Genomic DNA, 15,482 nt, shown 5'->3' on the forward strand with positions numbered 1-15,482 from the left:
ACAACTCCAAATTATGCAGTAAAGGCTTAAGACGGAGCCCAAACACAACTTAAGCGTTCTTATCGCTTTCTCTCATTAAAGTCACTCTCTTATAGTAATTAGACATGTAAATTTCCATGTACACACGTAGATTATTAAGCATAAATACATTCCATACAATTACACGTGGGTGGCAATTGCCAACAGTTTCAAAAAGACCAGAAAACACATCAGGCCAGATGTGTCAGACTCAGAACACAGTCTAAAGAAGATTGATGCCCCCGTCTGTATGCTAAATATGTAGCTACAGCTTGCAGCTGCTTAGTTAAGCTTATTATTATTTTAAATAGATCTCTGTAATTGTAAATAGCTCTCTGTCCACACGTTGTGTTCCCTCCTACCTCAAGCACGCCGCAGTGCACCCACTTCTAAGAAACCGAGTCTTGATCCTATCAGTTTTAATAATTTTAGACCCATTTCTAAATTACCATTTTTAAACATTTTTAGAGAGGACTGTCTATTTACAACTGACTTCTTTTATGAATGCTAATGAAATCTTTGACAAGTTTCAATCAGGTTTCCAGGCTTGTCGTAGCACCAAATGTGCTCTTATCAAAGTAACAAATTACTTTTTACTTCCAGCTGAGGCTGGCAAGTGCTCAGTTTTAATTCTATTGGATTTAAGTGTTGCATTTGACACTGTGGATCACTCTAAACTTTTAGATCAACCAGAAAAGTGGGTCAGCATCAAGGACACTGCCTGAAAATGTTTTTAATCATATTTATCTAGAAGGACTTTCTCAGTGGTCATGGATGATGCCCATCCCCTTTGACCTGTGGTGCTCCCCAAGGGTTCATCCATGGCCCTTTATTGTTCTCTATATAAATGCTGCCACTAGGACACATCACAAACAAGCACAATATTCAGTGCCAATGTTATGCAGATGACACACCTATAAAGCACTTCACGGTTTAGCTCCCACCTTCCTAACTCAGATCAGGGCAGGATTACACAATTTAAACTAAACTTATTAAAGTCCCTCTCTCTATTGAAGGACTGTGCTTCCTATTTTCCCCCATTGAATGAATTGAAATATTCATGGTGGTCAAAATGGTTTGTTTTTCTCAGCTCAGCAACAACAGCCATGATATAGTAGGTGACTTTTTTAAATTGGGTACTAGACTGGTTAGTTCTGCTGTGTTGAAACAAAACAAAACAGCATGCACAGAATAATAATTCCCAGGAGCCACAGAGAACAGGCCTTGTATTCAGGTTAAAGGAACAGCTCCATTTAATAAACAATGTAGTCTTCATTCCTTTAAAGTGCAAATATATTTTATTAATCCTTTTCATTCAACATTTATTTAGCCAGATCTGCCATGGTCTGTCAGTCCATTCATGTTAATATCATAAGAAAGGTTTGACCAAGACAGCGGCACACAAACAGAAGAAGAATATAGACATGAAAGTAAATATTCAATGATGACTGATGATATTTTCTACTGGTTGATTGTACTTATAAACATAAAGATTGGGGAACCAGTCAGTGCAAGCTGCCAGCTGAACACTAGAAAAGACTGACATGAGCAGGTGACAGCTGGATTATATATAGTTCTTATATAAGATGATGGGTTTCATGCAGATGAGAGAGATTGCATGTTCTGATGTATTATTTAAAGACTCTTTTAACATGGAAAAGCAGCAAAGAAAGCATGTTTAGAAACATTACTCGTCATCTATCGCACTCAGGAATAGTTTAGGTAGATGAATAGATTTCAATCTATCTTCTCATATAACTCTTGGCAAGAAAGTGAATAAGAGCGTTTCCCAAAATTTCAAACTATTCCTTCAGAAAAATAACATGTCTCTGGGGGTTTCAGGGACATGATGATGATGATAATATCTAAACGTTTGATTGACCAAATCACAAAGAGAAACCTGATACAGTAGAGTTTGAACATGTGACATACTGACACACAGACAGGTACTAACAGGCAGACAGCGTTAGTGAGGTGAACAGGTTGGCAGACAGACTGGACAAACAGGTAGACAGATAAAGAAAGTGACAGCCAGTTCACATTTACATATGACACCACAGTTGGCATTTGGACATGTCTACTCCCACTAATAACATGGAACTATGTGACGGCAATAAACTGCCGCAGTTATATTTATATTCAACACCCTGAGACATAAGACACCATTTCTTTAACTGTTATTTCACATGTGTCTGTGTATTTTGTTTAAATAGACTAATCAAGTGGAGGTATTTTAGATTGCTGCTGCACGTTATGGTTTAGGCTGGTAAAGAGGGGGTTTATTTTTCATAAAAATCTCCTCATTAATCTTTATGAAAGATAAAAAAATCTAACTTGTGGGGCAGAGCAACTTTAAGCAGAATAAATGACAAGACTCATTTGTGGAGACCATGAGAGCAAAAGAGAAATAGAGTAAGACACAGAGAGGGACAAGTGGACAGAGGGAGAGAGGCATTATAAGACCTTGATGATGTGTGTGAGGGTGAGATAAGAGTACACACCTATAGGCGTACACAGATCTATATAGAGCCACTTATATTTGTACATGTACACACACACTCTTAGTAAAAACAACCGCTCTGTTAAATTGTGATGTTTGATTATGCAAGGTGAGCTGCTTTTAATTCAATCTGCAGATTCTTCGTCTCACTCATATTTTTCTTTGAGTTCACAAAAGCAGTTTTTTTTCCTCTCCTGATACCCGGCCTCCTCTGATCTCTGTTGACTTGTGAAATAAAAGCAGTTTAAGAGCGGCAGAATAAAAGCAGCTATTTTAAGAGTGTCTTGAACTTAACTATACTCCTAGCTGTCACTTGCACTCCCACAGAGAAAAGTGGATATGATATGAATTGGGAGGGGGCTAGAGAGACTGGAAGGAATACCGATATTGTATTTTTTACGTGTGAATGTGTGTGTAGGTCTGCAGCATCTTCAGTTATTGCTGTAGACTGTTCTGTCTTGGCCCTGATATAATGGCATACAGTTGGGGCAGGTACACACACAAACACGTACTAACCAGACAGCAGGATTAGGATCAAGAGGCACAGACACAATCTATCAATCCCACAAATCTATAAAATCCTCACAGACTTATCCTTTATTGTTTGGCTGATCTAGTCTAGACTTCATGCACACATGCATGCACGTACACTCTGCAGCTGTGTATGTGGGTGTTAGCGAGCATGTGTGCACAGGCCTCTTTTTGCTCGGGTTGTCTGTGAGCTTGCATGTGCAATCCTGCGTCTTTTGTGTGTATATATGCTTGTTTGTGTGACAGCACATGGAAAAGCCATTCATTTTTTTCCCAATGCCAGCTTGTGAGGAGCAACGGTTTGGGAAGGAGAAATATGGTACGTCCGTATCAGCTGCGCTCGGCTGCCTTGTGATCATCATCCTCTCCAGCGCCTGCTCCGACCCAGAGCCAGCGCTGACAGTGGAACAAATTACTCTGTAACATCAATGGACTACAGCTTTATACTAGATTTAGCTCTGCACACAAACACACACACACACACACACACACACACACACACACACACACACACACACACACACACACACACAGACGGGGCATTTAAGGCAAAAAAAAAAGCCTCTGACACTTCCTCTGTTTCCATTTGAAAATGACAAGGTGTCAGAAAGAGGTCAAAGTTTTGCACGAAGAGGCTTTTTGTTTGAAGAGAAAGCTTCTAGACACGAGGACATTAGGGATATGTTGGGGAACAGAAATGGAAAAAAAATTGAATTATTTCCCATCCTGCCATGGTGAGATAAGAAGTGATCTAGAGCCATGTAATGAGCTGATGTGGAATTAGTTTGGAAACCGCATAATAGGCAGGACAACACAAAAAGCACGAGAACGAACAAGATACGTGGATTAAGCCAGTCCTCGACAGTCTTACTTTATGTCTGTGACCCATATAGTCAAAAAGATTGAAAATTGTGATCATGCGACAGTGAGGAAGATAATTAAAAAACAGTCGAACAGTGAGCAATCAGCTTAAGGCATTATTTCCATGAAACATTTAGAGTACATGGGGTGAAGTTAACATGATTTCTCTATAACCCTGTTTCCATGCATTCATTTAACAATCTAAAGGTCCAAAGGGAGCTATGCAACAACTATTTGTTCCTTGTGTTTTTGTGCTTTTAGTGTCACTGCCTTCTGTGAAAGCAGAAGATGAAACGGTGTGCTGATAACTGAAGAAGTCTAATATTTTAGATACACATGGATTATGCAAAACTCGGTTAAAAAGATACACTGGGGAGTATTATGTACAAGGCAAGAACACTAAGTTGTCTTGTTATCTCTGATATCATCATTTCTGTAAGTGAAATCTTAATGGAGAACAGACTGTGTTGGAGGGTTTCAGTGTTTTTTTGTTCTTTTGTTTTGACTGGTTCCTTTTGTGGAGTGTGTTTCTGATGGATGTTTGAAAGGAGCAGCATTTCTCCACAATTGAGTTGGTTGGCAAACCCATTTGTTGGTAATTTAAGGTAAGTACTAGTGCGTGTAATTGGTGAGAATGGCCATGTCTCAGTTGGTAATGCATCCCAAGTGGTTGATCTTAACTGCAGACCCAACCAGTTTCTTGGTTTCACTTTAGTATGAGTGAGGACAGTGTCTCAGGAGCATTTCCCTTGTTGCCAGAGCGTCACCAAATCTGTGCATGCTTACCCATCACCAGTATCTGTCCAAAGACTTTTGCTTCTAGTTAGTCAGCAAGTGTACTGGAGGGGAGGGGAGCTTGGGCTCTGTTGTGGCTACCTTTGATTTTTCCCAATGTATATGTCCACTGCATGCATTTGTGTTGTTGTCTTGTGGGTAATCTTGTACAGATAGTGGCTGAAATTGTAAAATTGGTCTGGTTTTAAAGGTACGTTGCCTTCTTTACGGGCCTGGTATGCTCCAAGATGGCTAGGCACATGGCAGAATTTGGTTTGGTAGGTGAGGAACTACATGTAAAATAATCGTATTGAGTAAGGTGTTAGTTCAGTGTTTTATCTGCAACCTGGCATCTTGGACAAGCATTAAATACTATAGCTCATGTTTTGTTTGGTTCTGTTGGTATGAGCTTTGTTGTAGCTTGGTTTCCTCTTTGTGTGTGTCTTGGGATGACTTGATTGGCTAGTGAACCTTTGTTGTAGCGCTTTTGTTTCAATTCCAGTCTTGTGTGCATTTGGTTCACTGCTCAGTGTTTTTTATTCCTCACTTCCAGTGTTCTGGGTACTGTTTTTGCATTGAATCCTTTGGATGTTCATCATGCCATATAACTAAATACTAGTTTCGTCATGTGACTAGTTATATGCAATTAAGAGTAAGAGGGATGGCAGTGGCTAAAGGTTTGGGTCACTGGGAGTATGTGATAGCCATAATGGGGACACTTGGTAAAGACCACAAGTTAGAAGTGGGGAAATGTTAGGTTGTTCTTTTCATACAAACTTATGTTTCCTTTCCTACAGCTGGCATCCACCCTGCATCACTGTATTTAGCTTTGTATTGACTTTAGTGTTAATAAATCACTCTTGTTTCATATAAATGTCTTGCGTGGACTCCCTTCTTGTCACATTCTCTGAGCCAGTTTGTGACAGGAGGCCATGGCGAAGACCAGCTGACCAAGGTTTTATATAAAGTGAAAGAAAAAAACACAGTTTGGATCCAAGCTACATTTAATATTTCTAATGTGTTTTTTATCTGCAGACGTAGAGCGTAACAAAGAACATATGCCAAAAACCTTAGAAGCTAATGAAGAAAAGGAAGGATGGCGTTTATGTGATCTTGTCTTTTTGTTCCCTTTGTTCTGCTGCCAGACTAAAGTGGCTGTAGAAACACATTCAGGAGAAATTAAAAGCAAAAATGACACAAAAAAACTATTATTTAAAATGCATTTAAAAATGACTTTAAATCATAGGAACAGCAAGGCTAGTCTAGAAATGATTCAAAACTGAGATGAATCCAAAATAATGCCTAAATTAGAAGCACAAGATGCAGATTTAGATCTACAAATCAATATCTTGTGACATAATCAAATATAACTTCATGAAGAGGAGACTTGGCAGACAGTGAGTTTGCAAAATGCTTTAGAGGCTTCCTTGTTGCTAAGTCATTGTCTAGTTGCATTGTTAAAATAGAGTAACAGTAAATATACAGTTGACTCTCATTAAAATAACAACAGTTACAGAGTATACAGCTACAGATATAAAAGTATGACTAAGCTGCTGTGATCTGATGTGCAATGACAGACGTTCTCTAAGCTACAGAGCCATGTAGATAAACACAGCACCCTCAGCACGCCACCCTCCGCTATGGGGCTTGTTGTGATGCAAATAGGTATTATCTCAAGGCTATGAGAGAGAAACACGGTGACCTACAGTACAGGAAAAGTGTGCTGCTGTTGGAAGAATAGTACTATATGTGACCAGTAGCTCCTTTCAGCTAATGGTTTGTTATTACAATCAGTACCCAAATCCACAGGTTCTATAATGACACCTGCATATCTGAACCCAAACTATCTCAGTAAGATGCTGCTCTTATTGTTCAGATAAGTCTAGTAAGGTATGCAGTCTTACAGTGGTCACAATGAGGTTTGCAGGTATGTTTTCTAAGTTTTGGAATAAAGCACACACCTTGAAGTCAATATAAGAATTAAAGGACCAGTGTGTAGGATTTAGTGCCATCTAGCAGTGTAGCTGCAGACAGCAACTGACTTATTTCACCCTCCCTTTCTAACCACAATGGAGAGTCTATGGTGGCTGCAAAACTCATGAAAAACTCTGTTCTGGGCTACTGTAGAAATAGTTCAACATGGCGGACTCCATGGATGGTGACCTGTGGCATCTGGAGATAAATATGGCTCATTCTAACATAACAAAAACACAACAACTCTTACTTTCAATTGATTATACACTAATTAAAACATACTATTAAATTCTATTTCTGACAATTAATCCTAAACCTAAATGTCACACACTGGACCTTTAAGAAAATGTTGTAACAAAGCAATAGGCCTGTTGGTGGTTGATCTGATGTCTTTTGATACTTTTGAAAAAGCTAACCATCTCTCCAGCACTTCTGCTTTCTCCGTAACAGTCACGGATATTGACTTAGTCTTGTAAAACTATAAAGCTAACTGTACAGATTTATGCATGGCAGTACATAAAACGTAAACTTAAAATATATGGATGCTTCTTGGTGATTGGCTAATTCTAGATTACAGTAACCCAGTAATGTCTAAACAATACATTTTAGGACTGTACAGTCTATGCATATAGACAAGACCCACCTGGCACACAACCCTTATTAGATGATGACATTAATACAGAACAGCAAGGCGAGCTATGCCAACATAATTAAGACCTGGGGCAGAATAACATAGAGTAAGTACCGTATACCACCTAATGAACCTTTCTGTAAATAAGCATATCCCTGATGGCCTTACAGTACATAGTATGAAGTAGTTTTGTTCAGTATATGGTATTGTATTGACCCTGGACTTATCACGTCATAGGATGATGGAATAAAAAATGAGAAAAACATGAAAGGAAGAAAAAAAAAACAATGTGCTAATAAATATGTATAATTCCATCTACAATCACCGGCTTCAATCACAATTATTTGTGTCTTAACTTGATAGGAGTCCAACATGGTTTTGTCTACAATGGACACCGTTACTGACAAAGCATGTTTTATTTTAATTTTACAACATTTTGCAACTGGTTAATAAATTGCAAAGCATTAAAGTATATTTAAAACCTACTTTCCAGCATATTCCGCTTTGAGTTTTATTACTGTAGCAAGAGCAATAACAGCCTTAGATGCAGGCTTGTGAATCACTGAATAAATCTCAGGAACAGTTGTGAAGGGGTGGGTAGGGTAGCTAATGGAGTACCATTCCCCCTTTGTTAAAGACCAACAGTAGCCATTTAAAAATATTATCCCAAAATAATAATAATAATAATAACAATAACAGAATAGATAATAATGACTGCGTCTACCTGTCAATTCATGACTTGACTGACGTGAGTCACCACACTAAATGGAGTATGAAATAACAATGACATTCACAAGCATAAACATTCAGTTACGCTCCTAAATCAGTTTAATGACAGCAATAATTGCCTATAAAACATTAGAAGAAAACTGGATATGTCTGTCTTTGCTTCAGTTTTGTCAGAAGTCGAGGCAGACCAGTAGATGAAGGTAATTTGCATGGCGACAGAATAATAGAGCAATTATTGTTACTGTGCTATTATGTGGAGGTCATGACACCAGCCGGTTGTAGGTGGAGTAGCTACGTAAACTATATATAGGCCTAACTACTGTAAGACTAAAAAATGTAAATTCTCAGAAAAGCAAAATGCTCAAAAGACCTGGTGTTGTTTTCACGTGTTAGTTGCTCACATTAAAGAGGTTTAGACTGTGACAGTATTTAGGTCATACAGTTTTTCACTCTCCCATGGGACGCCTGCCTTTCAGTTTAACTGCATCGTAATGCCCTAAAGCAAAATTCTTAACTTGCACCTGCTCCAGCTGCGTTTGCAGGACTGAACATACTGTGCAACATCCCCGGTGATTTAGAACATGTGTGAAACTGTTCAGGTGTGAGGCAGGATGTTACTAAACAAGAGCTAAATTTGTCAGAAGCAGCAAGTAAAACAAAAGCTTGTTTTTAGGATCAAAACCTGCCATCCCCAGTCTGAAAGTCTCCTGCGCCACCAGGTGAAAAACTGCAGCAGTCTGCCTGCTCAGCAGACCGTCTCAAAAACCATCCCCGTCTCTGAGCTATAAAATCAAGTTTTAGGGGAAAGAAGAGTTGGTTTAACGCCAAAATCATGCAGACTATATGACGAATGGGGTGAGAGGAGCTCCCTGCATCTGAGGACCAGATTTAGTAAAAGTAAAGCTCACCCATCACAAAGATCAATAAATGTGAATCATCTTCAGAAGAACTTAAGATCCAGTCGGGCTTAGGTACTCAACACATTAAAGATTTTCATCAAATGCTGCTTATGCCGATTGTGTGAGTGATATTTTGTCACATTATTCTGTTTGGAAATAGAAACATATTTGTGTGTGCATTCATTCAGTAATCTCACATATACTTTAAAATGCATGAGAGTATTCCAAGTAATGCATTTTAAACTAGTGCTATCACCCCATTCTTTAAGGTTTTGCTTCTACTTCATTTTTATAGACAAATATTACTGCAGTCATTCGACTCCAAGCTTTTGACTGGAGGGGTTTGGGTGGGGGGGCAATGTGAAGCCTTGCCAGAATACCAACACCTGCTTGAAAATGTTAAAAAAAAAAAAATACTGTCTCGACACAAGAGGATGTATATGCATGTGTGTAATTTCCTCACTCTGTTTGTTGTAGTTTATTTACAGCAATGACTCAATGACTAAACTCTTCACTTCCTATCTGATCGTCGCAAAAATACCCCAAACCAGCAGTGGCAGGCTAGCTGCATGCCAGCACCTTGGAGACCAGAGCCTCTTTGCTTGCATGCAGTGCAGTGCAAGGTTTGATTCTGCAGCACAATGAACCACAGAGTCAAAGAACTGGTTACAAACAGACCCAGTCTGCATCATGCACAAAAAGAAGTGTCAGAAAAACAGATGTAGAAACCTGGAAGTTGTTTTAGAGTTGTAATAAACTGCTTCCGTACCCTTTAAAATGACACACACTTCAAATCTGACCTACTGTTTAAATTATAGGAACATTTAAACATGTAGCTCTGGTTTTAGACTAGACTTCAACTATTTTTTCCATCCTTTCCCACATGGATAATGGACAAACCTTTATTCCTGCTCACATTAATAAAATGTCCATTATTTAAAATGAATATGAAACAGAATTAGAGGAGAGCTGAGGAGATTTTGACATTCTATATTAATCGTGTTTACTGATATATATATATATATATATATATATATATATATATATATATTATATATATATAGCGATGGGCTTTTCGCCACCAATGATGAGATGCATCTCTAATGAGTAATGTGACCTAAATATAACTTGTCACATCCTGTTAATCCTTCAGCACAGGAAGCATAAATGAGCCGAGTACCATATAGAATATGGTTTGCCCTCATTATAGGGCAAACTTAAAAAATGAATTGAAGTATGTTGATTTATACTTTTATGTTGTAGGGACGACAAATGTAAAAAACATTTTTTTTAAGTGGCCATCGATGAACTGACAGGATTAGAAGTCATTGGTGCCTTTTTTCTTATCACTTCCCATGCACGCTCTGAGTCATGGCCGCGGCAAATTCAGCACCCTAAACGAACGGCGGCCTATTCTCAGGTGCCTGACTCCAGAAGTGAATATGATGCGATGGGTATTAGCACGCGGCAGGTTTTACAGCGACAGCAAAGTACAGTGAACATGCTGTCATGTCAGGATCGCTGTGGATCACATCCCTCCATAGCGACTATGGTTCGCCTGCGGGTGCGACTCGCCTGCCACTCCCAGACATACTTAACATGCAATGTAATCCTGCCTGCATAATGACTTCACAATAGCAAGAACAACAGCTTCTCCCACGATGACACCATCGTGGGAACTACCTGTCACATATATTTTCTACTAAACCTGACAGAACATATTGTTACACTGAAATCTGGGATACGCCTAGCCGTCCCGCTACAGCATTATTGCTTACTGGCAGTGTGTTTTGGATAGTTTAACCTACATATTAATATCTACAATCTTATCAAACTAACTTGGAACAAGTGATGCATATTAAACCACCTATTTCATCTTCATCATCTTTCATCTCTAAAAAAACAGGAATAGCCTAGAAATGGTGTAAAAAAGCTCAAGGAGGCTCATTAGGTGTCTGAACTCCAAAGGGAATTTGGACTAAACACAACAAACTGAAGAAATGTTCTGTCCAAACTTGATACATAGCAACTTAATCATGACTGATAATAATTGCCTCTTAAATCAGTTTTCTTTAGCTCAGCAGTGCTCACTCCCTGTGGCTCGGCGCCTGAGATGACTGATTTGGTTCTGCTCCAAACCGACGGCAGTCCTGTGATCTTTCATTTCGAGCTGCACCTCTACGTCAAACCCTGCTGCCACAGTCACAGCACCAGAAATTTCACCAACATATGGAATGTTCCCATAGCTGTCAACTCCATTAAAAAACTGGTTATGCCTCAAAGTCACAGCAAAATGAAATATGAACACCTGGGTAGCTTGTTTGTAAAAACACTGATTCGACAATAGAAAATATGCTCTTTTTTTTTGTTAAAAAATGCTGCTTCACTGTGTCTTAAAGTCTCATCAGATATTTAATAAAATCTCTGGCGGCTTGAATAGAAGAGGGAAGACGAGGGAGGCTGAACAACAGAACAGATGTGTTTTAAATGGTTTAGAGAGGAGATTGAAATTGACATTGCAAAATAAATAGTGCTACGTAACTGCTGTGGTGCAGCCGTTCATGCTGAGCTGCACTGAGTAAGAAAAACGAATTTCCGACATTTCAAACAGTAATAATTCAAAACTATTTCCTCAAATTAAAAGTATTGTCAGAGGAAACAACACTTGAGGTACAGAAAGTCTAAGAGGATTTTGTGAAGATGATATTGAGAAAATGAATCAGCGATGTCTGTTTGAAAGAGAGTAAAATTATTATTTTTCTGTTATTCTATTTATTCTATTATCTCAAGTTATATTTTCTAAATGATTAATCATTAGTTAATAGCTTCTTCTTTTAAAAAATAATACACACATTACCTCCACCTTTCCTTTGTCAACATGAATGAACCAGTCAGTTACACTCGGGAAGGACTTTAATGGTAAAACTAATCCTGTTTAATTACTGATTAAATTGTCTCTTGATATTTGTTCCTTTTGCTTTGGTATTAACTGTTTAAAATGTGTGAAAGAAAGAAAGAAATGAAGAAAGAGACACAGAAAACAAGGAGTCACATGCTCACCCTGGCGAAGTGCTCGGGGTCCCTCAGAAAGACAGTCCTCTCCTTAGCGATGCTGTTGCTATGGTAAAAGTCCACCAGCTCGTTCAGAGAGGAGAAGAGCTCGTCCCACACATAGTACTGACCACAGCGATCCTGCAGCACCTTGAAATGCTGAACATGGTCCCCATAACTGTGAAATAGACAGAGAGTGTAAAGTTTAAATGAATTCTCACCGTAAAGGAACATCCATAGTGCGTTGACAGGTACTAACGATTAATACCAATCGAAAGATCAAAGAAAATATTTGGCTTTAAATAAAAAAAACTCCAGTTAATATCTAGTTTTGACCATGTGAAGTGAAATAAGCTGCAGCCATTTACTGTGAACATTAATTTAACAGCATGGGTGGAGAGAAAGTCAGAGATATGGATAGATATAGATCTGTTCTTCCCTGAGTCCCGTCTCGCAGTGTTTGTGTGTGTCCTCTCACATCACAAATTGCTTTTTGCATACAATAAATTTGAGACCGACAGTCTCGGCCTTTAGTCCTCAAAGCCTCCCCTTTAACTCCACAGCTGTCAGCTGTTGGGGCCTGGCATCCGTTTCAGTGCATTCCTGCTCATTCGGAGTCGGTACTTATTTCCTATTTTACTTATCAGTTTTTAACCAAGTACAGCAAGTCAGTAGTGAAAAACCTGGCCAAAAAGAGGTGAGACTACACAAAAACAATACAAAAGCAGACAAAAAAGTTTATATAGTCACGCATTCGTTAAGAGAAACCCATATCGAGGCAAAATAAATCAATATAATGACTAGAGAATGAAGACAACAACTCGGGTCTTTTTTAGTCATATTTTGTCATTTAAAGAGCAAATAATGACGTGTATATGGGCTGTACTGTGGATCTGAGGGATTCTGTTCAAAGCAGAAGATGTCAAACTAACTCATTTAGATGTATTACTCTCAAAAAATCAATTATTTTCATACACAAATTTAATAATGAAGTACAAGTTTGTTGTTTATCTGCTCTCTACCTCTGATTTAGTAACATTTAATATCATATTAAATAATACAAGGTTGGTAGAAGAACAAAATAATTGAGTATAGCAAAAAAAAAAAAAATAATAAAGCCAGTGGCACAAACAAAAATAGCCACAGTGTTGGAGTGCATGCCTTGTTGTCATGATTAAAAGAGTTTGGCCAGTATTCATTGGCAATCATACCTGCTCCCCTATCCTGCTCTGTGGTGGTTGCTAAGTAACTTGCCAGCTTATCTTTAGAAATCTGGACATCTCACCATGATTGTACTGTTATATAACTGCATGCATCTAATATGCAGCGGAAGTCAATACAACTCCCCCATATTTCTAAACACAACACAGAAGTAGGGGTGTGTGTTAGGCTTATGCTAATGATTGTTAAAATCTCATTTTCCATGTCGGGAAAAATATAATAATCCTGCAGAGGCAAACAGCATTCATGCTTTCTTTTTTTTTTTTAATTGTGACATCATTGGTGATTGGTCATTGGGCATTACAATAAAGTAGATTTTCACGTCCTTGCTCTAGAATAAACACGGTATAGCATTTGTGGTTTAACCTCACCAAACTCCTTCTCTATCTGGCACTAGCTCCAAGCTTGGGGAGAGTAAATGAGCATCGGCTTGTTTCAGCCAGAATTCTTTTCTCTATTCAAACGCTGAGCTCTCTGAACAAGCAGGGCTGACTCCCTGATGACTGGATGGCATTCAGCTACACCTCCACCCTGCCCTTCTTTCTCTGCCTTCTCCGTTTCACCCTGCGTGTCCTCATTTCCCTCTCCTCACCCTCACTCAGTCTCCCAAAAACGATGAAACCGAAGAGTGAAAAGTGCCAAATGTAAAGTTTTTTGACGTATTTTTGGATTGACACTGTACCCTGCCTTTGTAGCCTTTGAGCATTAACTCATTCTGTGTTCCTCTTCTCTATTATCTGACTTCTATCTACCCCCCCCCTTTCCCCCTTTCCCCCTTCGCAGTTCTTGTTATCTGCTCCACTGTGTCTCCATGGCCTCTCTTCATTCAGCCCTATCCCTCCACGGACTCACAGCACACAACACAAAACAGTTATGGTCTCTGTGAACGATCTCTATCAGCCCCACCGATATCCCCAGTTGTCTGCCACCGTCTGCTGCACCCTACTGGTTGGGCTTTGTTACTGCCACAAGCTGTGTGGCTGTTTGTCTGAGTGAAGCATTAAGAGCTGGACCGGATAGAAAAATGGATGACAAAGAAAAAATAAGGAGAATTTAGATTCTGTGAAAAGATTAAAGACAGGATGTACACAGTGCAAGGACTTTCCCTTTAGGGGACTCACAATAATGGCCCGTAGAGTGAAACACATCAAATACTTAGAAGGAAGGAAAAGGGAAACAAAGAATTCTTTTTAAGTTCAAGTTTCAGCCTGCTCACACATGGAATTTACATTTCCTGCAGCTGTGATAGTGACAATGCCATGTATTGCATGTACTTTTGAGTTTGTTTTTGATACATTTTAAATTCAAAACAATATGTGTTTCCCTATGCCAAAAATGCTTCAAATCAAAAACGCATGAACGTCAAGTTTTAAGGTAACATGTTTATCGGGGGTTAGGCCTGTTTCCTGGCAGATATTTCCAATTCATCCTGTGACAACTGATATTAAGCAGAGGATAAGATAATGCACCAAGTCACGCACAAACACAAACTCTAATCTCCAACGATGCACAATGTCATAAAGACAAATTAGAAAGTTACTTTGTGGGATACTGTGATGGATTATGTAGCTAGGCCAGTTTTCATCTACAAATTGGTTTTCAGGCGGCACTGAAGCATATTTTACTGGCAACTAGAAGAATTAAAGTTTTTATTATACAAGACAAATTCCTAATACCTCCAGATACTCAACTTAAAATCTATGAGATAATTTTATTAGAGGCACTATAGCAGTAGTGACTTCTGGGTTGGTCTGTTAAACATGTTTGAGATATGAGAGAAAAAGAAAGTTCTGAAATATTTCATTGTGAATTTTGCTTTCTTCAGTTCTACACCGTGTGTCAGCAGAGACGTCTCTAGCTGTGCCGGCTGAAAAAAATCAAACCAAAAAATTCTTGCAGCGTCTCTGTACAGTTGACCAGACTCGCTTTAAATATTTATGCGGCAACACCTAAACCACAACATTGCATCTTCACACTTCACTGCAGCCCCTCCATGCCACTAGAGCGCTAAATGCAAATAAAACCGGTGCCCGAGTCCACATTTAGACAAACAGTTGGAAAATTATAGAAAAAACCACAAAATGATCAAATCCAAACAATGAGCCTGCCTCCTACATGCTATTATGAACGCTATTAGGTTAAATGAACAATAGAAAGTTAATAATAGCATTTTTATAAATGATATGAGACTTTTGCTCATCATCATTATGATCGTCACCATCACACTGTGGCCAATGCAAACTCTTTTGTGAAAAGCGAAAACGAAATGCTTTGAAGAGGAAAGAAAGCAGGT

General features: G+C 38.8%; 1 protein-coding gene across 1 annotated transcript in view; it reads right to left on the reverse strand.

Moving 5' to 3' along the window:
• grapa (GRB2 related adaptor protein a) overlaps positions 1 to 15,482 on the reverse strand; it is a 31,646-nt gene that overhangs the window by 1,556 nt on the left and 14,608 nt on the right. Inside the window, 1 exon segment of the mRNA XM_051387343.1 lies at positions 11,978 to 12,146. Within this exon segment, the coding sequence (XP_051243303.1) occupies positions 11,978 to 12,146 (169 nt within the window).

The sequence above is a fragment of the Dicentrarchus labrax genome, unplaced genomic scaffold, assembly GCF_905237075.1.
Source record: "Dicentrarchus labrax unplaced genomic scaffold, dlabrax2021, whole genome shotgun sequence".
In the NCBI taxonomy this organism is placed as follows: Eukaryota; Metazoa; Chordata; class Actinopteri; family Moronidae; genus Dicentrarchus; species Dicentrarchus labrax.